At 37.1% G+C, this 24,747-nt stretch overlaps 1 protein-coding gene across 4 annotated transcripts in view; it reads right to left on the bottom strand.

The window, feature by feature from the left end:
* Nucleotides 1-24,337, bottom strand: part of RAB28 (RAB28, member RAS oncogene family) — a 63,155-nt gene extending 38,818 nt beyond the window's left edge. For 2 of the 4 annotated variants that reach the window (XR_005565203.1, XR_003543542.2), the window contains exons 1-4: nucleotides 24,078-24,337; nucleotides 16,864-16,960; nucleotides 11,568-11,656; nucleotides 2,544-2,673 (exon numbers count right to left, since the gene is read on the bottom strand). Coding sequence is in view for 2 of the 4 variants with exons in the window: in XM_027736268.2 (XP_027592069.1) it covers nucleotides 2,544-2,673; nucleotides 11,568-11,656; nucleotides 16,864-16,960; nucleotides 24,078-24,155 (394 nt within the window). In the remaining 2 variants the exon portion in view is untranslated. The remainder of the gene's footprint in view (nucleotides 1-2,543; nucleotides 2,674-11,567; nucleotides 11,657-16,863; nucleotides 16,961-24,077) is intronic. The other 2 variants (XM_027736268.2, XM_027736269.2) reach the window with 2 other exon arrangements.
* Between the last annotated feature and the right edge of the window lie 410 nt (nucleotides 24,338-24,747).

The following is a 24,747-nucleotide window of genomic DNA, read 5'->3' as shown; positions in this document are numbered from 1 at the left end:
GTGAAGAAAAATATTTTTGTTTTCTTCCAAGCTTTTTTTTTTTTTTAACTATAGCTTTACCCTTATTTCTGAAGCACTAGAGCTTCAGAAATAAATCCCAGGGATATCTACCCCAAAATGGAAAAGTACACATATATTTCATAAAGTATTACTATGTGAAAAAAGACAAAGGATAGCCTAAGCCCAAATTAAGTAACTAACTTTAGGACAAGGTTTCAAAATGGAAGGTTTCAGCTGAGCTCCCAAATTCTTATCTAGGTATCTAAATATTGTCCCAAAGGTTTCCAGTTGCTGTGAACGAAAATAACTCCATTCTTCACAATTTTTAAACACTTCTATCAGAAAGCAAGTTAAGTGTTAGAATAACTTGCCTGTGTATATTGACATCTCCAATCTTTAGGTCAGCATACCTGGATATTTTCCTAAAAGGCATGTATAGCTCAAAAACCAAGTACAACCCTGTGACAGAAACTACTGCCTGAAAGTATTTCTCCTGTATGATGCAGGAGGTCAAGTGAGTTCATCAATTCATCAAATGGCTTTTCCTGGCTTTAAACATGTTACTGCTCTTGCACTGTATGTCAGTGTTTCATCACTTACTAAGTAAAGAAGTTGAACAAGTGATTCCTTCTCAATAGTTTGTTAGTACTGGTACTTTTATCTTTTCATAATACACAAGAGTCAACACCATGCTTCTGTGTAAACACCTTGTTTTCTCTTTATGTAACAACAGGAGCCTGGCTACAGTTTTCTCTCACAGGCCATTAATTTTTTAGTATTGGGGTGGAAGTCCTCCTAGATATTCTTCTCCTCCTACAGATCTCAGAAAAGCAATACACTTCTAAAATCTAATTTTTATCATGCTGAAACAAAAATAAAGCAAAAAATACCTCTGTAAACAGTAACCCCTGCATAATCAACATGTACAACAGCAACAAACATCCTCAGCATTATGCGAAAGCACTATTTTGCTTCTTTTCTTTATATACAGTTTCTGAAAGAAAACAAGGTTGCAAGTACACTGTTCCTTCAGTTGCTATTTTCATAAAATGAAAGCCCTTTCACTAGCCAGTGTCAGCCACTACCTGAAAACTCATCTAGGAAAGCAGATTCTACTTCCAGATGCTTCCAAGGAAACACCTGGATATTAAAGATATGCAGGCATGTATATGTGAAAAATAACAGAAATAAAATTCCTCCAAATGGAAACTGGTATCTGATTTTCTACCTTTATGGTGTCACTTCAGAAAAAAAAAACATTTTTTATCCTATGTTACAATGTATCTTACTGTAAATACTTCATAAGATTTGCAGAACTCCAGAGAAGAAATCATATTTTGGGGCAAAATATAAATCAGTGAAAAATATTTTTCATTTGAACTTCAACAGAATCTGTATTATTGACTCCAGTCTGCTAGAGTACAACACTGTCTATGTTATACTTTCAGAAGTGCTATTTATATATTGTAACTCTAAGAGCTTCTTTGTTTCCTTCACAGGAAATTAGTCTTTCATAATTAATATCATAAAATGTTACAGCATCACTGTAGTACAGTTAATGGTTCTGAATTAAAATATTTTGTCTCTGTATTGTTTTCAAATGCTTTTAAACAATTTTAACTTGCTGGGTAAGGTCTTTTTTCAGGTTTGCTCACGACATGGTCACTGTAACATGACAACAAATTACTTGGAAAGTGAAAAAAATCAAATCTTTTTCTGCTGTTCAAGTAAATATATTTATGATGCTTAAAAATTATGTATATGCTTCTACCATTTTGTTTCAAAAATTGCTGGATGTTGTTTTTATCATCTTCAATAGAAAAATGGTAGGAGAGCCAGGATAGTAATAAGGATGTTTCTGTAAGATTTCTTAGTTGGAAACAGGGGAATTTGGAATCCATCTAATTAGGAAACTAAGTACGTGATGATTATTTAAAGTTGCATATTTTGATGGTTAGAATAAACCATTGTATGATACTTGCATGATCAAAAAGAGGACAGGTTAAAAAAAATCCCAAAACAACATGAAGTTAGTCACTTCATGCAAAACTGCAGATAGCATAAAAAAAGTTAAATAAACAACTCATAAGTATTACACCTAGGGAATAGTGCAGTTATTTTAAATATATACCAGTACTTAACCTAGCAGTCCTTTGACATACAGAATCATGAAATATACCTGTTACTACAAACAGGAATGCTTTCCAGATCTCCATTCCAGACACGTGCCATGGCTATATCCTGGGGCCGTGTCAAATTCAAGCATGGGTGAGTGATCTCTCCACTCCTGTGTGCTGCTCTCCAAGCAAAGAGAACACCGGGAGGGAGGCTGAAGGCTGGGCAAAGAATGGTGCAGCAAGTCCTGTAACCTGTCTGCCTAGAGCCAGAATCCTGAGGTGTACCCAAGTTTGACTTCTGTACACAGCAACAACACACAAGATTCATTTAGTTTCATTTTACTAAATACATATACCCTACGTAATTTCTTTAATAGCAAACCACATCGAGAGTATATAAAATAATATGTAACATGAGTAACTTACTTTTATTTCCAACCAAGGCCACAAGTGGCTGTGTTTCTGATTCTTCATTCACTTTTTTTACCACATTATACCAGTCTTCTAAATTTTCAAAACTCTGGACATTGGTAATATCATAAACCAAGAGAACACCCTAAATAAAAAGATATATTGTAAACGTTACAGATTGTAAAAACACTTTAATACAGTAAAATTTGCATCAGTCTAAATTATTATCATTATCATCATCATCATCATCATCATCATCATCATCATCATCATAATAAAATAGAGCATTAACAAACAGTGGCATCATATCTTATGAGGATCAATTAAAGGGATTCTAAACTTTTGAGGTATACACGTCATTACAGTATTACTCCCATATTCCATGTGTTTCAAATTCTACAATGGCAGAAAAAATATGGCAACACAGTAAAGAGCACAATTAGTTATATCAGAAATATTAAAAACTCCATTTGCTTTATGGGAAACTCAAAAAAGTATTTCACACTAATAGGAAGATAAAAATTGCACTGGAGAAGGACTTTTACCTAATATTAGTTGTAGTTTCACTTTTCCTATTTTTGAAAAAAAAAATAATAAAAAAAAGACGTTTAATTTTACATTTCTGTGCATTGTCTGACTGTCATGTTTCTGCTGTCTGTCGGGGAGAAAGACCAGACTCCCCTTCTTCAGTGCTGTAGAAGACAAGCAAGAAGTACTGGTGAGCTTTAAACTTTCAAAAGAAAACTAAAGATATGGTCAGAACTCAAAAAGAAGGATGTCCCATACATTTCAGAGGTTTTGGGCCAAGCTGTAGGTATAAAATACTCAAAGCAGACATTACCGAGGATTACTCAGCACTAATAGCCAATATTATAAAGCACAGCCTATTAACAGCCCAAATGTCATCCCTGTCCCCTCCACAATTCTAAGATCAGCTCTCAGATCTCAATTATTGACTCTTCTGCCCCTTCCTTCCACTACACCCTAATAAAGTCAGTATCTTGTAAATGAGGAATAAAATCAGAATTTCAGTTGAAGCTATTCTCATGGAGTTCACACCCAGGACAAAAAAAACCTGCAATTGTACACTGTTTCTCACATGAAATTTTCACAAATACTCTGAAGAAATAATGTAATGCACATAAAAGTAGCTGGTTCAATAACCCACTATCAATAGAAAAGATTTTTCAAGTCAAATTTTTTCAGGCATTTGTCTGGGCCCAGCTTTAACTGATAGTTTCACAAGAAGTGTCTTAGATCACAACATAGAGTGTACACTTAATTAATTTCACATATGACAAAAAAATGGTACAGACTGTAAGATTACTTGAGAATAGTTTAGATTATATGATGAGAAACAATCTAAAAATAATAGGATGCAATTCAATAAATACCATGACAAGTTCAAAGGAAGCAATAATCAAGTGCACACTAGGAAGCATCTGGCTTTGTAACAGGTTCCATACAATAGGAACAAGGTGTTACAGATCACAGTTGAACATGTCAGGCTTATTTTGCAAATATCACATTGGCAAGAAACATTCCAGACGAAACAATGCATCCAGCTTTGGACACTGAGTATCAAAAAAAACGTAGAGCAGAATTCTAGAGACCAGTAACAATATCAGAGGTTTAGAAACCATGACTTACATGAGAAAATTGGGCAAAAAAAATGGACAGTTTAACAAACACAAGACTGATGGTAGGCATGATGATGCTGGTACAAGTTTCAAGAGAAGATAACAGTTCTCTTTGCATCTGATCTTACACATAGTTTGCAGATGACACTAAACTGGGAGGACCAGCCAATATACCTGACAGCAGGGCTATGTAGACGTGCTCAGGGAATGGGTGAACGGAAATCTTTCAACATTCAAAAAGGATAAATGCAAAGCCCGGCAGCTGCAGAGGAATAAATAATAAAGGCTGGTGGGACTGACTGGCTGGGGAGCAACTGAAAATGATCTGCAGGTCCTGTTAGACAGAAAGCCAAATATGAGCCAGCAATGTTCCCTGGCAGCAAGGATGGCCAACTGGGCTGAATTAGCAGAAGCACAGCCACTAAACCAAGCAACTGTTCTACTCAGCACTTGTAAGGTCATATCTAAAAGAATGCATCCAGTCAGAATACATCCTAAGGCCCCTCGAGACATCAGTGAAGTGGAGTAAGTTCAGCAGAGGGCCACCAAGACAATCAGAGGTTGGAGCATTTGTCCTACGAGGAAAAGATGAGTGAACCTGAATTCTTCAGCATGGAAAGGAGGTAGCCCTGGGAGGACCCAAAAGCAGCCTTCTATACCCATGAGGAAGCTATGAAGGAGATGGAGCCAAGCTTTTCACAATAGTGCATGGCAGGGGGATGAAACACAATGGGCATAAGCTGAAACAAGAGAAATTCAAGTTACATATCATGAAAAGCTTTTTTACCATTACAAAAATCAAGTGGGTTGATCCAAAGGTTACCCAGTCTCCATCCTTAGAGGTTTTCAGAAAAGAACTGGATAAATCCTTGAGCAGCCTAGTTGCCTCCCACAGTTGACACTACTTAGGGTAGGAGGTTTGACTTCAGGCCTCCTGAGATCCCTCCCACCCTGAACATTCTTACAAATCTGTGATCAATACGACATGTAGCAATAGGTTTACAGCAATAAGATTATAGCAGGTGTAAAAACAAATGAACAACAAAAAACACCCCATGGACACAGTATGAATGTCAAAGCTCTGAAATACACCACCTATAACAAAGTCACGAACACTGGAAAATTTTTAAGGTTACCAAAAATTAAATAGACATTATACATGCAGCTCTGAAGGAGGGTAACAGATCCTACTGAGATCCCTTCAACTCCTACTTTCTTATGACAGCAGTACCAATCTATCTCTTTTCCTCCAATGTCAATAACACCTTGGCAAAATAAGTTCTTGTTCCTTAAATTTATATAGCTGCTATTTTCTATGGAACAGCTTTTACCAATTCCTTTAAGGAAATTAAAAATTATGACACACAACTTTATCTTTATTATCTTTCCTTCTTTACCAATCAAATCTAATATTAAACATCCACTTCCCTCTTCCAACTTTGGTACAATTTATTCCTTAATATCTTGCATCTCAGTTAACTTCTCCTGTCTTTACCCAAATGCCTGTGCACGTACATAATTGTCTTTCACTATCTAAGTCTTGCTCTAGGAAGGACATACTTGTGTTATTAAATGCTCAATGAAAAAGAAGAAACTCAAGCTAAAGGACAGGTATGGTAAAGGTTAATAAAAAATACCAGCCATAAGGCTGAAGGTTGTAAATGAGGAAGAGCACACGGCAATGCTTCTTTCACCAGCAAAGTTCTCTCACCAGCTTGCAGAAGAGCAGACTATCTAAACCATCTTCAGCACTAATCAGAGCTAGATGAAAGAAAAAGGTAAGAGAGTTTGAACATTTAAGATTAGCCAACTCTAACTAATTCTTCAATAAAATTCTACTCTGCTATATGTCCTCTAGACAACTGCAGCTCACCCACCCCTTTGGAAGAAAAGGTATTCACAGTGGATTCACCATGAAAGAGATCATTGAACAAAGTTTGCAACTACAGATTATCTAACTTCCCTTTGGTCCCTTTCTCTGTGATCTGAAACACTGCCTCTAAAGCACATTCTTTTCTTATTTTTTTTTTAATCTTGTCGATATCTGCCATACTTAAGAAACAAAGATGGTAGGCATGACATCTTAGAGATTCAAAAAAAGGCAGCATGGCATCCAGGTCATAAAGAATACTTTCTGTTTAGCTTTTTATCACAACAGCACTCTACAACCAACTTACTATGATATAGATAATTAACAAAGGACTAGTCATGACTCCATGGCTAAAATTTATTTCGCCTTTTTTTATTTGAGAAATCCCATCCTTGCTTTCAAAAAAATGTCATATTTTCCACAAACTTACAGTATATGAAGTATAGAACAAGTAGACAGTGTAAAAGCTGTTGTTTCCCTATTATGTATGAGGAACTAAGGTGGAAAATTAACACTGGCCTTTTTACACAAAAGTAGTGTATTTCCCTGCAGTGAAAAAGGCTTGAAACACATGGTGGTTGACATGCCAAGAACAGCATGTTAATTCTCTAGTCTCCAGCAACGTGTCAAATAGTCCCTGCTTGCATAATTGCACTCTAGTAAGAGAGACATTTTGCCTACATTAGTGCATATGTGAGTGCTTTTTGTTTTGGAATTATAGAGCATTTTCAGAAACAAGTCACTCAAAACTGAGAATATTGCAGAAATTATTTGCTGATCCCTGGAGAAAGTAGAGTCTGAAGTACTCTTATTCTACTAGCAAGCCAATTTATGAGGTAGCATATACTAGATCTTAAAGATAATTTAAACTAGATATGTGGGTAGGGGCAGCAATTACAGGTAAGAGATGGGAGCGGTTCTGAAAGATTTACCACACAGCAGCAGTTATTTTACAGCAGAACTGCTATTATGGAAGTGTTTGTAACCAGCGATATATTCGCATTAGACAATCAATATTTAAAAGGTGTCAAGTTTACATCAAGATTTGTCACAATAAAAGGAAGCTACAGAAAACAGTAATTAAAGCCATATGTTTTCTTCTTCAGATTTATCCTCAGCTACCCTCATCCTATGACTGACTTTAGTATGAAGGAACTAAATTAACTTAAAAATTTTCATTAATATTCATTAAATAAGTCAGACCAAAATTCTAAATTATTTTTTCTAGTCACAGAATATTCATTTAGTAAAAGCAACTGCATTATGACACCTTATACATTTCCAGAAATGCTACTTTTGCAAGTGAAAACAGTTTACAGTCCACATTTATTTAACCACTGTTGTCTTTGTTGATACTGAGGACATGGTCACTCAAATATACGTGATTGAGTGGTCATAATTGAATGAGCTACTGTCTATCAGTACAGCTGTGGCACCCGACTACACAATTACTCTTAGCCTCTCTCAATTCTGAGATAAACATGCCAGTTTTAAACAGCTTTCTCTCACTGTTGATTATTAACACCTTTTATTTATAAAGAACAAAGAGCTCTTTTTTCCCCACAGCTTGCAGAGTTCTTCTCACCACTGAAATTCAGCTACCAAGATGGAATGCATCAATTATAATGTTCTAAATGAGCAACATCAGAGAGGAAAAATGGGCTTAGGGAAAGCAACTGCTTCAAGCCAGCAGGTGAACTGCACTTTCTCCAACTGCAACTGCAAGCATGCAAGCAAATTACACAGGTTCTCATTCTCAAATCTGCCATTCTTATTTTAAAACATGGCACAAGAAGTTAGGGATCTCAATCAAAATATGGCATCTTAACAGTAACTTAACCTAGAGAATTGATTCAGGTCTCATTTTTCAAAGAGAAGGAAACCTCCAGTGGGCAAGGTTTGCAGCAAAGTATAGATGAAGTACTCCACTTACTCCCCCTGATATCCTGATCAAATTCCAACCAAGATCCAGTTGAACTGTAGATCATAGATAATCTTTTCAGTTGCTTCTTTGAATCTCAAAACTTTCATCTCCAGCTGGTTATAGTATTTTATAAGTAGGTCTACCATACACTTAAGATTTCTGAGCATAAAGCCAAGAATTCTGCCACTTATGATTTCCGAATCTCACAATGATCAACAAGATGGAAGTCTACATGAAGCTGTGGGCATCTGCAAATACTGGATAAAAGCATGACGCATATTGTAGGTATGCTACAAACAATTCCACACATGTTAATCTGAATTATGTAGATTTGGAGAATACACAGATGAACACAATTTTTGCAACAGATCCAAATCATCTACTCTATATGTATCTGTGCAGCTCATGTATTTTACAAACAAGATGTTTAAAATCCCAGTTGCACCACGCATGCTGACCAAGTGCAACACATCATAGGCACACATACTTCTTCTGCAGCAACCTTCACTAGAGTTACTTCATTATTTTAAAGGCTTTCTTGTAGTGGGGAACCCCAAACTGAATACAATACTCCAAATGCAGCCTCAAAAATGTCAGACAGTATGATAATCACTTTCCTTGATCTGACTACTTCATTCTTCTACTTCATTCTACTACTTCATACTAACACAGCTCAGTATTCAGTTAGCTTCTACTGTTGCAAAGGTGCACTGCAAACTCCCATCCAACTGCTGGGTTTTTTTCCCCAACAGGACACCCATCCAAGGGCTTTTTACTACAAAGCCATTTCACAGAATGGTTGAGGTTGGGAGGGACCTCTAGAAGTCATCTGGTTCAATGTTCCTGTTGAAGCACCTAAGCCAGCTGCCAAGGACTATACCATGTCCAATTGGCTTCTGAATATCTCTGAGGATGGAGACTCTACAACCCCTCTCATCAACCTGTGCCAGTGTTCAGTCATTCTCATGGTGGAAAAAGTGTTTCTTGATGTTCAGAAGGAATCCTCTGTGTTTCAGTTTGTACCCATTGCCTCTGGTCCTGTCAACAGACACTACAGAAAAGAGCCTGATTCTGTCATCTTTGCATCCTTCCTTCATATATGTATATATATAGATAAGCCTTCTATTCTCTACCCTGAAGAGTTACTACTGCTCCTTCAGCCTCTCCTCATAGGAGAAATGCCCCAGTCCATTAACCAGATTCTTGGCCCTTTGCTACACACTCTCCAGCTGATTCCTAGACAGTTGATTGCCAGCCTGAATAAGATTATTCTGTACCAGGCGCAGGACTTGACATTTGTCATCCGCTGAACCTCACAAGGTTTCTGTTAGTCCACTCCTTCAGTTGGTCATGGTCTCTCTCAGTAGCAGCCCTACCCTTCAGCACAATGACCACTGTTCCCCAATTTGGTGCTACTCACATACCATGTTTTGTTCCATTGTTCAAAGAATTAATAAAAGACACAGCTCCAGTACCAACCCCTAAGGAATACAACTCATAATCAGGGACCAGTAAGACACTGAGCTATGGACCATCTCCCTTAAAGTTCAGCTGTCCATTCAGATTTTCAGTCCACCCATCCCGCCTGTATCTCTACATATGGTAATAATATTATGGGAGATTATGTCAAAGGCCTTGCTGAAGTCAAGATAAATGATATCCACTGCTCTCTTCTCCACAGAGCTAACCATTTAACCACAGAAGGTAATCAAGTTGGCTGGGCACAGTTTACTCTTGCTAATTCCATGTTACCTCTTCCTCATTACTCTCCTGCTGTTTTGTTGTCTATTCACAAGAATTTTTATCCATATTTAAAAGGATTTTTCTTTATAAATACTCCTACTTGTTCTACTTTACCTTTCCCCTTTTTCTTATGAAAAGCTACAGATGTTCAACATGCATTAAGCTTCTGTCTAGAAATAAGCTGAAAGCAGTGTTTTTCCAAACTCTTCATGGTGTTTCATGAATAGATGAAAATGAAGATAGTTTTATGCGTCTTTAACAGGCACTGTTACAAAGCTAATAGAAAAGTGTGTTAGAAGTCAGCTTTGATGATAAGAAGCCTATCACACACATTGGCAATACATGCCGACATTGGGAGTAACTAGTCCATTAAAAAAATAAGGGTTACAATGAGGGTTGAGGGAGGATTAAAGTCGAAGAGATTGGACATAGGGGTTTTTTTGTTAATGTGTTCCGAATGACTAGAAAAATCAAACTTTAGTCTTACTGATATCAACTTTTTCACTACTTTTGGGCACTGGTATTAATGTTTTGACCTGTTATTTTTGATAAGAAACACCTAAGTTTATCACCAAATTCAATACCAACAAAGTTAATAGCCTTTTATTTCCTCCACTGAGTTTACTTTGGGCATATGGCAACAATTTGTGATTAATCAAATTTCCTCTGTCATGGAAGCCACTTTCTCCTATTGCTTGGTAACAGGCAGCAAATCGGTTTTTATTAAAAAAAAGAAAATGCTATAAAAGAGCTGCAACAGGCTAAAAACATTCAGACAATTTTTTGAAAGTGACAGAATGTTACACTGACAAGTTTGACTTTATCCCATTAACTAACAGATCCTAATCTCTGCGTTATACTTGTTAATATAAAGTTTCTGTCCAATAAGACTTTTAGGATTCCATATTCCTATTGCTTAAAGTACTGGGACAAAAGAAATAGGTGTGTTTGTTTTCTTTTCACATAAGTATAATATTATCTAATAAAATATGTTATGCCTATTGTTCTCATTACAAACTCCAAATTAAGGAACAGAATACATTTTAGGATTATTCATGCTAAGAAGTTTGGTATATAATACATCTTTCTAAATCATCTCACGACTCAATATTATATATATATATTAACATTATAATGTTATACTATTTAGCTCTTTCTTAATCCTACCATTCACTTCAAGTTTCTCAGTTAACCTCAAGATAAAATTAATTTTCACTGGATAGGAGTTCTGCAAAAATATTTAGCTACCTGGTTGCCTCCTTTTGTTTGCCTTCTTATAACCCCAGTTGCATGTATGAGTTTAACGGTGTAGGATTGCTCTTAATTTCCTCCTTCCACTTTTTCCCCCAGGAGGCAGCTGTTCTAAAAGCAGCCACTCTATCTACCATGTGGATATCCAAATAGCCTTTACCATTTACTATGATTGCTTTTCTTAATTCAAGACACAAAGCCTGGAAACAAACATCTGCTCTGGAGAGTTATTCAGATCTACAAATGCGTACTCTTGCTTTGCTTTTCATGTCAGCTCTAAGAAATTAGCCATACATGAAAATTAAATTAGCATGTTAATATCAATTAAGTTTAGATAGAAGAAAAATTCAACATTTTTGAGGTTTACAAAACAAACTAAAAGCTATGTATAATGTATCTACGCATGCATAATTTTAAGAACAAAGTTTCAATTAATTTGATATCATTACCATAGATACAATTATCAGCATTTATAGTTTCCTGAGCTCCATAAAATTTTTGAGATTAATAACACAACAAACTAAAAGTTCTGCATAATGCATGTATAATTTTAAGAACAAAGTTTCAATTAATTATTACTATAAATACAATTATCAGCATTTATACTGTACCTGAGCTCCATAAATATATTTATCCAGCATTTTGCCTCCTATCGTTTGTCCCCCTACATCCCACACTTGAAGAGTAACATTCAAATTTCCTGGGGAAAAAAAATTATAGATATTGTGTAACCTGGAAAATTTAGATAATAAAGATATATTATCAGAGCAGGTAATACAGCTCTAGTATATCAACAGCAATAGCTTTTTACAAGTATACAATAAATAGGAAGTAAATTTCAACAGAAAGATGATTGTATCATTTGGAAAAAAGTCATTTGTGTCCAGCTAAGTCATTAAGATACAGTAAAACTATAGCTAGATATTCACATATTTAATAGTAACAGAAAATAATTGGAATTGCATAAAGTATAACACTCCTGACTAGAAATTATATAACATACTCCACTGAAGAAACACATAAAACTTTACAGGAACGTTCTATAGCACAGTACTGGGAACTGAAAGGTAACACAATTAATGCCAACTTAACCACATTTTTTCATACCGTGTGTCCCTTCCCCACTACAAATCATCTTTACAAATCCAGAAGAGAGGAAAACCTACCAGGTAACTTCATTTTGGTAGTGATGCTGATAGTAGCATACAGTTAAAGAATTATATAGTTGACAGATTAAAAAAACGGAAATATCAACACACATCTAAGTTGAGGATGCAAACGGTGATTACCTCCTCCACCCACCACCCCAAAGCACGAAGCTAAATTGGGCATGATTTACATAATTTCATCTTCAAAGAATCTGTACCAAGAACAGACCTTCCTTCCTACTCTAAACAGTGTTGAAAGTGCTAACAGCTTTTTAAAAACAAATTAATAAAAAAACCAGGTTAAATACAAAACATTTAACATCCTACAAGTCTTACATATTCTGTAAGCTAACAACTCAGAAACTCATAGATCAAAAATACACACAGAAAGGTATGTAACCATATACGTACAAATATATTAAAGTATAATTTGTCTCATTTTGCAAGGTGAGAACTGTTTTCAAAACTGTACTGATTACCTTGGAATACCACTCTACTAGAGTAAGGACTGATAAAACCTTTTCTGATCTACATACAACTCACGTGAATTACATGTTAATACCAATTCTACTTACGCACAAATAATCACAATTGCCTATTAACTTGATTCCTAGATTTTAAAAAAATGCAACGAATTCCACAACACAACAATTGAGAGTTGAGTGAAAATGAATGAATTACTTTGGGCTGCTAAGAAAGACATTCTTAATTCAAATATTTTATATAGTTAACAATCTTATTTTACACAACGTTATCTATTCAGCTGTCAATTTATAACTAACATGCTCACACTGGTTACACAAGGGAGTGTGCTCCATGGAAACACATCACAGCACTGCGTGAAAAAAACCAGCAAATTAGAACTATAGAGCTGGACATATGCTATTTGTAGTATTAAATATATCACATTATATTTTTACAATGCACTTGGCTTTAACCTGGTTAAAAGTGAAGATTTCCAAAACTACTACGTTGGTCTCAAAAATATAGAGATGAGTATGAGACAGCACTTTTAAGCTACACTGAGTTTTATCTAATAGTAAGAGAATTTCTAAATGGAGCTTAGAAAATACCTCATAAACACTCCAGTTCAATAAAGAAAAACGTATAATGAGAAAAAAGATTATTTCTTTTGATAGTGCATATACTATGAATTAATCAATTTTTTTAAAAGCTCAGAACATAAATGACTGCAAACAATGCAGGAAAGTCTTCCATAAAGCATCTGGCATGGATAAACTGGTGAACTCGCAGTCTAAAAGACTACACGTCCTCAGTGGGTAAACAAACTATGCATGCTCAAAGGCTCACCATGCTGTAGTATTCTACCCCTATGTACTCTACTGGAATGTCACCATGTCATTCATGCCAGCTGTTTTAAAAACAAAGCTTTATAAATATTATCACTTTCAAGCTCAACAATTTTCAGATGTCTAATTTTGTGTTCGAGTGCTTTAAGAAGTTTCTAACTTCATCTTTCCTCCTACAACTAAAAATTATGAACAGCATACTGGGCTTAGTATCTGGATAACTGCATGGAATGACCTGAAAAATTTTAATGCAGTTAAGTAATATTAAATGGTCTAACAGTGACTGTTCAACTAAAAAAAATCTACTATTAGAAATTATTTACTTTCCTTCACTAACAACAGAAAAAAGAAACAGGGTAGAAAGAAAAAAGATCGGTATGTTCATTTAAGGTGAACTGGTTGTGAATTAGGGCCTCATTAACTACTGAAATTCATGCTGATCGTCTCCTGGGCAAAATGCTTCATTTTCTCTTTTTTTCAGTTAGATTTTGTAATATTTGGTTTGTGCTCTAATGGATTCTGGGGAAGAAAGAAGGATGTTAAGATTATTCGGACAAAATTAAAAACTCCAGGCATTTGCCTACCCAAAATTTAATTAACAACTCTGACAGTAGAACACAAAGTTTTCTACAAAAAGTTTGAAATCTGTTTTTTCATAGATTTAAGAGGAACATACAAACTGTAGACTTACTAAAAAAACAAAAAGAAACAACGCATCATAAGACAGTTCTTAAAAACAGTCTTAACATACCAATAAAAATAACTGAAGAATCCCCTCAAAATAACATTTTATACACCCATAAGGAACAAGAAAACCTCACCACCTTACTCTGTAGAAAATACACACAAGTGCAAGTTAAAGTAACTGAGGCAACACAGTGCAGGTATCTAGATTGTTTCTGGTATGAACTGAAGCCACTGGGCTGATGTAGCAGTGATCCTGCAGGAGCACACGTGGTGCACTGGTTAACCTGACTTACAGCGCTGCACGGTCAGGATGGAACTAAAAACACAAGTCTGCCCACTTTTTGCACCAATGACTTTAAAAAAATCCTTTAAACAGAAGGATCCTGTCTACTGAACTGCGCTCGCAACCTTCCAAAATGTATATGACTATGGCTCTTAGGAGTCTCTATCAGCAGACCCTCTGACTAACAGATACACTATTTAAGCACTAAAATCTACACCACGGTTGCATCCAGACTATACAAGATTCTGCATCAATAAATACAATGAAACTGATTTGCATTTGGAAAAAAAAAATTTGACCAAATTGCATAAAGTGAATCTGTCAAGCTGAATACTAGAAGTCATTGTTCAAAATCAAAGGATTTATTATTTGTATTAAACTATATTGTTTTATTATGTAAAATATTTACTACCTTCACTGAAAAACTGCATTAGTTGCTAAAACAACTGGAGACAAATGCCACTTTTATCTTACAAAAACCAAGAAACTCCCAGAAAAACAGTACTTTATTTTACAAGCTAAAATGTATTTCTACTGTGGCCTAATGTAAACTTCTGTGCAATTCTAGAAATAGGGAGTTTTAACTTCTGAAATCTTTGCTTACACTGAAGAAGGAAAAAATCAATTACTGAACCACAGTTATTCATTATTTCTCCTACTAGATAAGGGAAATCGAGGCTTTTTTTCCTATTGATACACACATAATTTCTGTGCAGTGGTATCAACTAACCTTTCAAGCAAACACAGCAGCTCTGCAAACCCAGAACTAACTGAGAAATTAGAAAAATCCGCTTACTAAAGTAATGCTTCCCATTCCAGTATTTAGAAATTTTACCACCTTCCCTCCCTCCCTCTCACTCCCCATGACCAGTCCAGCTTACCTATAAAACACAGAGAGCCATATATACCTAAACACATATATAAGCATAAGCAAAACCAGAATGACAACCTACAGAAAAATGTTATCTTCCTAAATACGAATACAAACATTACTGTTTTGTTAATGGTGAGGAAAATAGATGTACAGACTTTTTGGTGCTATTTTCATCTACATTCTGATTTTATCACAAAATAAACTATGAATGAACGAAATTCACACACAAAATAAACTATAAACAAAAATGAATGAAGCAACAGTTGATAATTTTCCAAATTTTCTACTCAACAAGATTATTTAAAATCCCAGTAACATACTAATAGCTTCTGTATGCTTAACAGCAGGAAAAAAACTTGCAAAATAAAAGTTCTCAGCATGCACACTGCATGATTTGTGGACACATTCCACTTGCAAGTACTGCTGCTAAGTAATATGCACACTGGTATTTTTAGAGGCATGAGCAGGACAATAAAAAAATTATTCTGTTGATTTTATGAAGAAATAAGCACTGGAATTTGGTACTTTATCACTCACCAGATAGTAAAAAAAGTACAGCAAAATGACCGAACCAAAATAGTGAATGCAGGAATAGTCTGAAAAGATTATTCTGTTTCACTTAAGAAAATATATAAACATAACCAAGAAATTATTGGTAATATAATTTTTAAAAAATAAGTTCAAGAACTGCATATATTTTCTTATAACTACAGGTTATAGATAAAATGTTTAATTTCTGGGTTTGCTTTCCTCCCCACTCTTCACAAGGAAAAAAGACAGAACTACAGAACCTGAGTCAACTTTTAATAATTACACATACTTTTTCTAACTTCTTCTGATTTCTGAATCCAGAAGAAAATGCATTTAATTCAATACTTGCATACTTAGAATATGAGCAAACACAAATCAATAAAAAGACTTATTTCAAATCCCCAATTGTTCAAAGACAAACTTGTACCAGCAACTATTCTTTTTTAATTATTTCTTTGCATTTTCCATGCAGTGTGCTGCAACTGGCATCTAAATAGTTTCTTTGCCATCATGAAGTGAAACATCTTGAATGCTCAAACTGTATTTTTATGAGTGCCGAGGGACCCTAAATTTTAGTGGTCTATTAAATGCCAGCAATTTCATGCTGCCTTGCATAAAACAGCATTCACATATTAGAGCACTGTGAGTCCATAGCTGCATTATTCTTCTCTCACACAACTCAAATAGAAGTCGTGTATTTCATTAAAATATATATATATTTCTTTCAAAACACATATACTTTTTCAATTAATATATTTAAAGTTCCATTTCATTGTTGTGTGTTACACTATCCACACGGACAGCGAGTGCACTCAAGCAGGGATAATAAAATTCATCAATATAGACAGCATTCCTTTTATTTGAATTCAGTGTTTTACTTAGAGATGCAAGTTGCAGACATGTAACTCTGTCACCTGGCAAGAACGTACTAACAAAATTTTCACTGAACAACCTAATTTACTTTGCCATAAAAATCACTGTACTAAGCTTATTAAGTACACATTATTTAGAAGAATCTGTTTCTGCAAGTCTTGCTGTCACCCAACCTTTCAGTGTTAGTTTTTATTCTCTTACCTGGCAATAATATCCTTTTCAAGAAGAAGTCCAGTCCTATGGTTTGTTTGTACTGCTTTCCAAATGTTTCTTGGGCAAAACGTGTCGCTAAGGATGTCTAAAACAGAACAGCATCAAATTAAGTTGTCATTTTAAACAGCAAAAAACTTTATGTTAAACCAGAAGTATGAAATACAGTTAACCACTTTTTAAATCAATGAATGCTAACAGTGTTCACGGATTTGGATTGACAAGCAGTCCAGTCAGCTTCAACATAATAACAGGAGGCAGAGGCTACTAATTTATGCAAAAAGAAGCAAGGTGCGTATTTCCTGATTTCAAAAATACTGTAATAGTAATATTACAAAATAATACACAGATTTAAATGAGGAATCATTAATATGCTCAAACTGACACAAATCTAAGTAACACTCTCTGTACCTGAAGATTTTAATATTTTTAAAAGCGTTCATTTCCAAAACAAGGGTCATCCCCTGGTACAGAACACTATGATCCCAAACCAACCTTCTGGGAGAGAACAGAGATCTGCACAGTGCAGAGTCCCACAGGAACCAAGTGTGGCAAGATTCCTGCCACTGTACATCAGTTTCAGGATCAGGGACTACAGGAAGTCTAATATGGGGAGAATACTTTCTTGCACACGGAAAAAGAAAACTAAATTCATGTTAAGAAGGCGATTTGCAGACTCATTCCTTGCAGCAGAACTTTGGAAACTTATTTCTTCAACTGATATTTTGTGCATTTATGAAAGCAGACCAATACATTATTGACCTAATAATCAGCTTTTACTACATACTGATAAAAGGATACACAACTAACCTAGATAAACTAATGAAGCAAGACATTTATATTGTGCCAGTAGCAATTTAATAGCAATTTAAGGTCTCCATGCAAGGCAAGAAAAAAAAAACAAACAAAAAGGAGGGGGAAGAGAAAGGGAAAGAAAGAAAAAAAGAAAGCCCAACAAAGAAGTAAAGAAGAAAAGCGTGGTACAATCATAAAGAATACAAAAGTCTGTACTGCCAAAAAAATGAAATACTTTATTAAAAATCATAAAATACATCCTACATCAAATTAGTGCTGTACACTTACGAATCTCTTGTTGACATGACATTTGTAAATATAAATACAAATCACCTACATAAAAAAATCTAAATATGTATTTACATACATAGGGAGGGAAAAAGACTAAGAGCCTCACAAAACCCTTACATCGTCTGAGAAAACTCAAAACAGGCAAGAAGGTTCTTCTTTTTTGCCAGTTTTCTGTTCATCAAGACCCAAAGAGATGAGTCACACCAATTGTTATTAGAAATTGCGGTTAGAGCACATTTAGTCAAAAATTCAACAGCAAAATAATGCCAATAGTTCTGAAAAATAAGAATAGGTGAGGTCTAAGAATAGGATGGTTACAACAAAGACCTAAATTAGGCTAATGATGTCAAATGCACACAGGAAGAAAAGGTAACTTACTTTTTTTGCATTAAAACATGATCACCAGAGCTCCAGCATTAAAGCTCTAGAATGAACAGGCAAACATTCATTCAACTATTAAATTTCCTGTGAAGTAAATAAAACTATATACTGTTTTCATGTTTCTATATCATATCTATATTCCTATCACTGCTGTATATATAATGCATGATATTTTGATATCAGAAGATATGTTTAGAGAGTAACCCAAATTCTCAGTTATAGACTGTGGCAACATTTTCATTTACTTCACAGCACTCAAGCCCTGCGAGGATTAAAACTAAATAAATAAATGGGGGAAAACGCAAGTAAACTACAAATAGCAAGAGTATGTATATATATTTACATCAGCATGGAAAGGGGGAACACCACAGAGGATGAATCGTGAGAATGTTGTTCTGCCTTCAGCTATGTGACAGTAACACTGACAACACACAAAATAAAATTCAACACAGATTCAGTCTGTAGGATAGAAAAAGTCAGTAGAGCTGATTCTTTTAATCACAGTAGTTAGCATGCCAAAATTACAAAGACATTATGTTTAATCTGTCATGACCCTAAAGATGTAGATGAGAACAAGAAGATTGCAGAAATACACCGTTCAGCCTTTTCCTTGAAATTTTCCTTTTTTGGAAAAGTAACCAGTGCCTGCAGTAGAGATTAAAGTATCATCTGACTATATCATGGTATTCTACATTCTCCAACACACTAATTTAGATCCTCATTAAATAAGTAACCACTCCCTTCTTGTTTTAAAGGCTCAGTAAATATTAGCTTATCACTCTGTGACACTCAATATTCCCTGAGAGCTTCTTGGGGTGTTAGTAAAAATAAACAACATACATTCAATTAACAGCCAACCAGTAAGAGCAGCAAGTAATCAACAGCATGGCAAAGTTCTCTTAAACTGTTTTTCTCTACTGCACTCTTGAATGCAAAGGAATTTATAGCAGAAAATCATTGACTAACTCCTTTCTAAATTTTTTCTAATAAATGTTAGAGCTCAAGAAGGTGCTGGATTACCAGACTAGAGTCCCATTTATTCACAGAACAAGCATTTATCCACAAAATACTAAGAGCAATAGTTGAAACTTCTCTACAACAACAAAGTTCTGTCAATGCATATTCAAGTGCCTCTACAATGCAAATACTCCCTTCAAATCCCAAAAGTGTTCTCTGCTGTGCTTGCCATAAAAGATTTTGCACAACAATTTCGCCTGAGAGGATATGTTGAGTATAACCCATGTAAAAACTAACAAAAGTTTAAAAAAGGTTCAGTAGAACTGTGGTTGTAAAACTAAATAAGTGACCAGTGACCATGTTCGAAAAAGATTCTACTCCATACAATTTCATCCCTTAATGTAGAGATCAGAGAACAGCATGATAGTATGAAAGCCTTGTTTCTTCACATCTCTACTAAGACAATCAGGCCACCAACTTGCACAGCAGAATTTCCATCAGAAATTCCATCAGTTTGGCAGGTTCACACACTTGTCTTAAATACCTCAAAGTGAATGACGACAAGCTATTCTAAATATCAGTACGCTATTGAAGGTTGGCTTTACAAATTCCCTCCTTTCAGAAAAGGTCTTTGAGCTCTAATATACAGCGACCAAGACACCAGTAAAATATTGTACATAAAATTTACAGTATTCTAAGCGCAAAATACAATGGGATATTTGGGACAGCTTTTTTTGAAAGAAGCTAGAATGGAATTTAACCTCATATGCAAGGCATGACAGCTTCCTGCTTCCATTTTCCAAAGTCAACAACTCAGTACAAACTGATGACATGCTGTTCCCAAACACCTACACTAATGAATAAATGGGAAAAAAGCAAAAAATATCTAAGAAATAAATTGAAAAGTCAAAAAGTTTAAGTAAATTTTAAGTCAAATACAAGCAATGATAGCCAGCTCTGATACTGACTACACACCAGGGAAACACAGAAACTTTTAGAGAAAATTCCACCAACGACAATTCTTTGAGTAAAATCCTATAAAAGAAACCTTTGAGAAAGCAATGCCAAAGTGTAGTATCACAGCTGCAAGAAAGAAAATTCAACCCAAAATTCAAATGGATGCAAGCACAAAGTTCCAACATCATGATTTTCTGTGCACATACCAACTTAACCGGCTAATTGAAATGCACTTTCCAAAAAGTAACATGTATCTATCTAGCCCTTCCCTCACTCCCTTCCAGAACGTCAATGCCATTATCCAAGCACAGCAACACTCACCCCTGAGTCATGTCCTATCTTACTGGGAAAAATGTTAGGACAGACTAAATGAAAAGAAACATGAGGCTAAATAATGAAATGTTTTAACTACCATAAAAACAAAGAACTGTCCAAGCTGATGTCTTTCCACCCCACTCCTAACTACTGGTGCAACTCTGTTCACTGAAAAAGAGAAAATTATCATGATTTTTTGATATTTGATGCTGATCTATTTGACATAGCTGGGCCAATCTGCACAGGACAGGTGATTCATTTTGCAAGACTCAACAGTGACAACAGTATTTTTTACAACATTGATGAAGTTTTTGAGCCTAAGTGTAACAAGACAATCCAGAATTGGCTCAATGCTTAAAAATCTGATATTCTAAAAAATCCTAAAGCAAGCACCACTCTTTATGCCAGCCTATGTTTTAGTTCTGCAAATTCCCCTACCATCTCAAGCATTCATTCTTCCATTTTCATCATCCATTGTTAACAGGAAAAGGTAGGATGTTTCTGCTACCATACTTTAGTCCAAGCTACAACAGACAGCAAATAGAGAGAACCTCAGTACACCTATTCTTCAGCACCTCCCTTTCCAAGAATAGCTCCAAGATTTGCTTCCAGAGGCCCAAAATCTTTTTCAACAGTAGCAGATCAAAGCAATCTACCTTAAATCAGTATCACTACGTACTTCAATATTAAGACAATCTGTGCACAAAAAGAGTAAAAATATCTCGATCGTAATATTTTTTTCAATCCATACTAGTAATGTGGGTTTATTTTAATGGAAAATCATTTTGGCTCAGGAAGAATGGGTTGATTTAAAAGCTAGATGCATAAGGCTGCTGTGTGTATACATGATCCGTCCTGTAATCAAAATCAAAGAGCCAACTGATATTAATAATTGCTGTTTATCTTCATTTCACATTCTCCCTGCCTCTGATTGCCTTTTAGATTGCTTTCCTAGTTTGTCTAGTTTGTTAGTCATTCTCTATTATCTTTTTCCTAACCAGTCATGCCTCCCTCAATTTTTCTTTTAAACAATTCACCATTTCCTTACTGTCTCTGTTTTACCCAAATACTTTTACAGATTCTACTCTTACTCCTCTTATTCCTTCTTCCATTTTTACTCTTCTCTACTTAGAGTTTGCTCCAGGAGTGCTTATTCCGATCCTTAAAATTCTAAGTATCCAGTTATTCATTTAAGCACCTTAAAATGAATGAATAGAAGCACAACACCCCTCCCTTGCCTCATGGATAGAGCAATTCCCAGCTAGTGGAAGTACATTACCCTTAGCTTGAACTGACACTGATTTGTTTTTAAGCTACTACCAATCCTTGCACAGAACCTGAGTCACACTGCTTCTAAACAATGAGTGAGGAAAACAGAAAGCAAGTTTACACCTGACTCACAATAACATTTCTTTTTCCTGGAGAAGTAAAGACCAGGCAACCCCAGATGGCCAAGCAGGAGGAAATAAAACCTCCCCCCCCTTTTTTTTTGGCAGGAGAGGGAGTAAAGGACAGAAGTCAAACACGAATATCTCACACTGAACACAAGATACAATATTTTGGATATATGCCATTATTGTCTACACTCCTCGTGTCTAATGATCCTAGCAACAAAGGAAGAGAAAAATCAACACCTTGAACAGTAAAAGAGAAGCTAAGTATGTATGTGTGTAAAGACCAGCTGTGAAGCAGATGTGAGAGGCAGGATATTTAGAGTTGAAAACACATAGATATACACGTTTCAACAAGTAAGCAGAACAAGTAGCCAACAAAGGAGAGGAACCTCAACAATTTAGTCTTCTGAGGTGCTTGAAATAGCACTAGGTACATTTTATCCTTTCATTCCATGACCCAATTACTTCTTTATTTTTTCAAGGCAAGGTCTTACAATAAACCTATTATTTCATGTGTGTGCTCCAGGCCATTAGGATGGCAGGAAGGAGCTTCTATTACAGCATCATCTAGGGGGGACGAGAGGAAAAGCAGCACACCAGAGCATTGCTGCTGCTCACACCCAATAACCTGCACTGGAAGCACGGGATTCCTACAGCCAGCGGGAGTTCCAGTGAGTGGCAGCTCTTATGAGGGAGGTAGGGACCAGCAGGAATATACATCAAAATTCAAGAACACTTGAAAATCCATGTTTGGTGAGAGGTCTTGCCACAAGTTGCTGAACAGTAGTAGGGAAAGGATTCCTCAGTTTGAATGGAAAACTCCTGGGGAATGCTACCAGTGAAGCAGCACTTCAGCTGTCAGTCCTCTGTATTTATTACACTCTCATCACACAGTTGCTTGGAATTGCCCGTCTACTGACTCAGATGAACACAATACCACTTCAGACTGCGTTTAGAATCACTGGAGACAAAAAAATGTTTTGTTTCTTCATAGGGCTCTGAATAAGTAAGCGAGCAAAACCACACATGTACTTTCACTAATAAATGTCACACAGTTCATTTAAACAGCTCTAAGGACACTTCTCACTTTTCATATGAACTGTGAGGCAGGTAAACTTTCTACTCCCCATGGTTTCAGTTAACGACAGAGGAAAAAACTGTATAATTCAAGCATATAATAAATTTACTATTTTCAGGTGTATCTCACAAAATTATTCAGGCTACATATTGCAATAGATACATTCAAGAATATGGTAAAGATCAGTGACTATTTTAATGGTAAGAAATCAGCCTTTCTTTTGCCTTCTTTGGTCTCTCCTTGTCAAAATTTCTCTTTTAAAAAGGCAGGTACTACTTGTTGATAAATAAACTTTTAGAAACTATATTTCATTATGCTGATTATTAGATGGGGGAGGGGAAATAAAACTAAAACATGAAAGTCACAAACAAAAACCAAATGGACCCAGCAGTGCCTTTCCAAACTCTGAAACAGTAACTCCAATAGTCGCAAAGGGTTCTATCCACCCCAGGAGGTTGGTGGCTCTGCAGCCGAAACGAGGGGCGCCTGGAGACCCAGCTAAGGAGCCTTCCCAGCTCGTCCTTTCGAGGGGAACCGCGCATCCTGTGCTCGGCCCCGACCCCGACCCCGGCCCGGGTCACTGCGGCCACCGAGAGCAACTCTGGGCTATTCCAGCAACTCCAGCTCCGGAAATTCCTGCCTCCGGCGCGCGACCAGCAGCGCAGAGGGATCATCGGGAAACTCCGTCAGCACCACAGGAATTACGTGATTCGCCGCTCTTTTCCTTACGGCTCAAGAAAATTGGATTAAAGTCGTGCACGTCTACTTGTTGATGATGCCTCTCCGGGTGCGGGAGCCCCGTCAGAGGGTTTGGCTGCCGGGCACGGCGCGGACATCGGCGGGGAGAACCCGCGACTCCCGCGAAGGGCCAGGAGCTGAGGGGGAGCAGCCAGCCGGGTATCGCGACAGCGCGACAGACGGGAAGCCGCCGCGGGCTGCTCCCTCCCCTCCAGGGGAGAGCGCTGAGGGGGAAGGCCGGGAAGGGACACGGGGCACCGCGGCGAGAGAGAGGAGCTGCCGGCGGGGCCGGCACTGACCTTGCCAGTGGTGCCGTCCCCCAGCACCACCAGCTTGAGCTGGCGGTCCGGACTCTCCTCCTCCTCCGAGTCCGACATGGTCCCTACGGCCCCGGCGGGGAAGGAGAAGAGGCGGAGGGCAGTCGGGAGGAGCCGGGCACAGGAGCGAGAAGGGGACGGGGCACAGAGCGAGCGCGTTGCTCACGGAACCCGCAACAGCGCAGGGGCCCCAACCGCCATCTTCCCTCGGCGCGCCCGCCGTCGCTATGGCCCGCGCGGGGCGAGACCAACAGGAGCGCCGAGGAAAGGGGGGAAGGCGGTAGATCGCAGGCGATAGCTACAGCAACAAGTCCAGCAGCTCCTGCGGGACGCCCCCACTGCAGCCCCCTTAAAGGCCAGGCGAATGGTTCAGCCCGTCTCCCCGCCGCACGCCGCGGTGGCTCGGCCCCACAGTGACGCCCCGCGCGGTAACCAAGCAACGAGGGGCGGGGCGGGGGCGAGGCTCGCTGAGGGGTCTGGTCCGTCCCGCGTGGGGCTGCGCGGTGAGGCGGATGACTTGTTGTGGCAATTAAATAAATAGGTGTGAAAACTGAATCATAGAGTCATTGAATGGTTTGGGTTGGACAGGAACTGAAAGATCATCTAGTTCCAACCCGTCCTGTCATGGCCAGGGACACCCCACCGACCCGGC

This window comes from Pipra filicauda, unplaced genomic scaffold (assembly GCF_003945595.2).
Source record: "Pipra filicauda isolate LSUMZ 115617 unplaced genomic scaffold, ASM394559v2 scaffold43_size3849885_pilon, whole genome shotgun sequence".
NCBI classification, from domain to species: Eukaryota; Metazoa; Chordata; class Aves; order Passeriformes; family Pipridae; genus Pipra; species Pipra filicauda.
The sequence above is the reverse complement of the archived record's forward strand: the minus strand, read 5'-3'. Positions and strand labels throughout refer to the sequence as shown.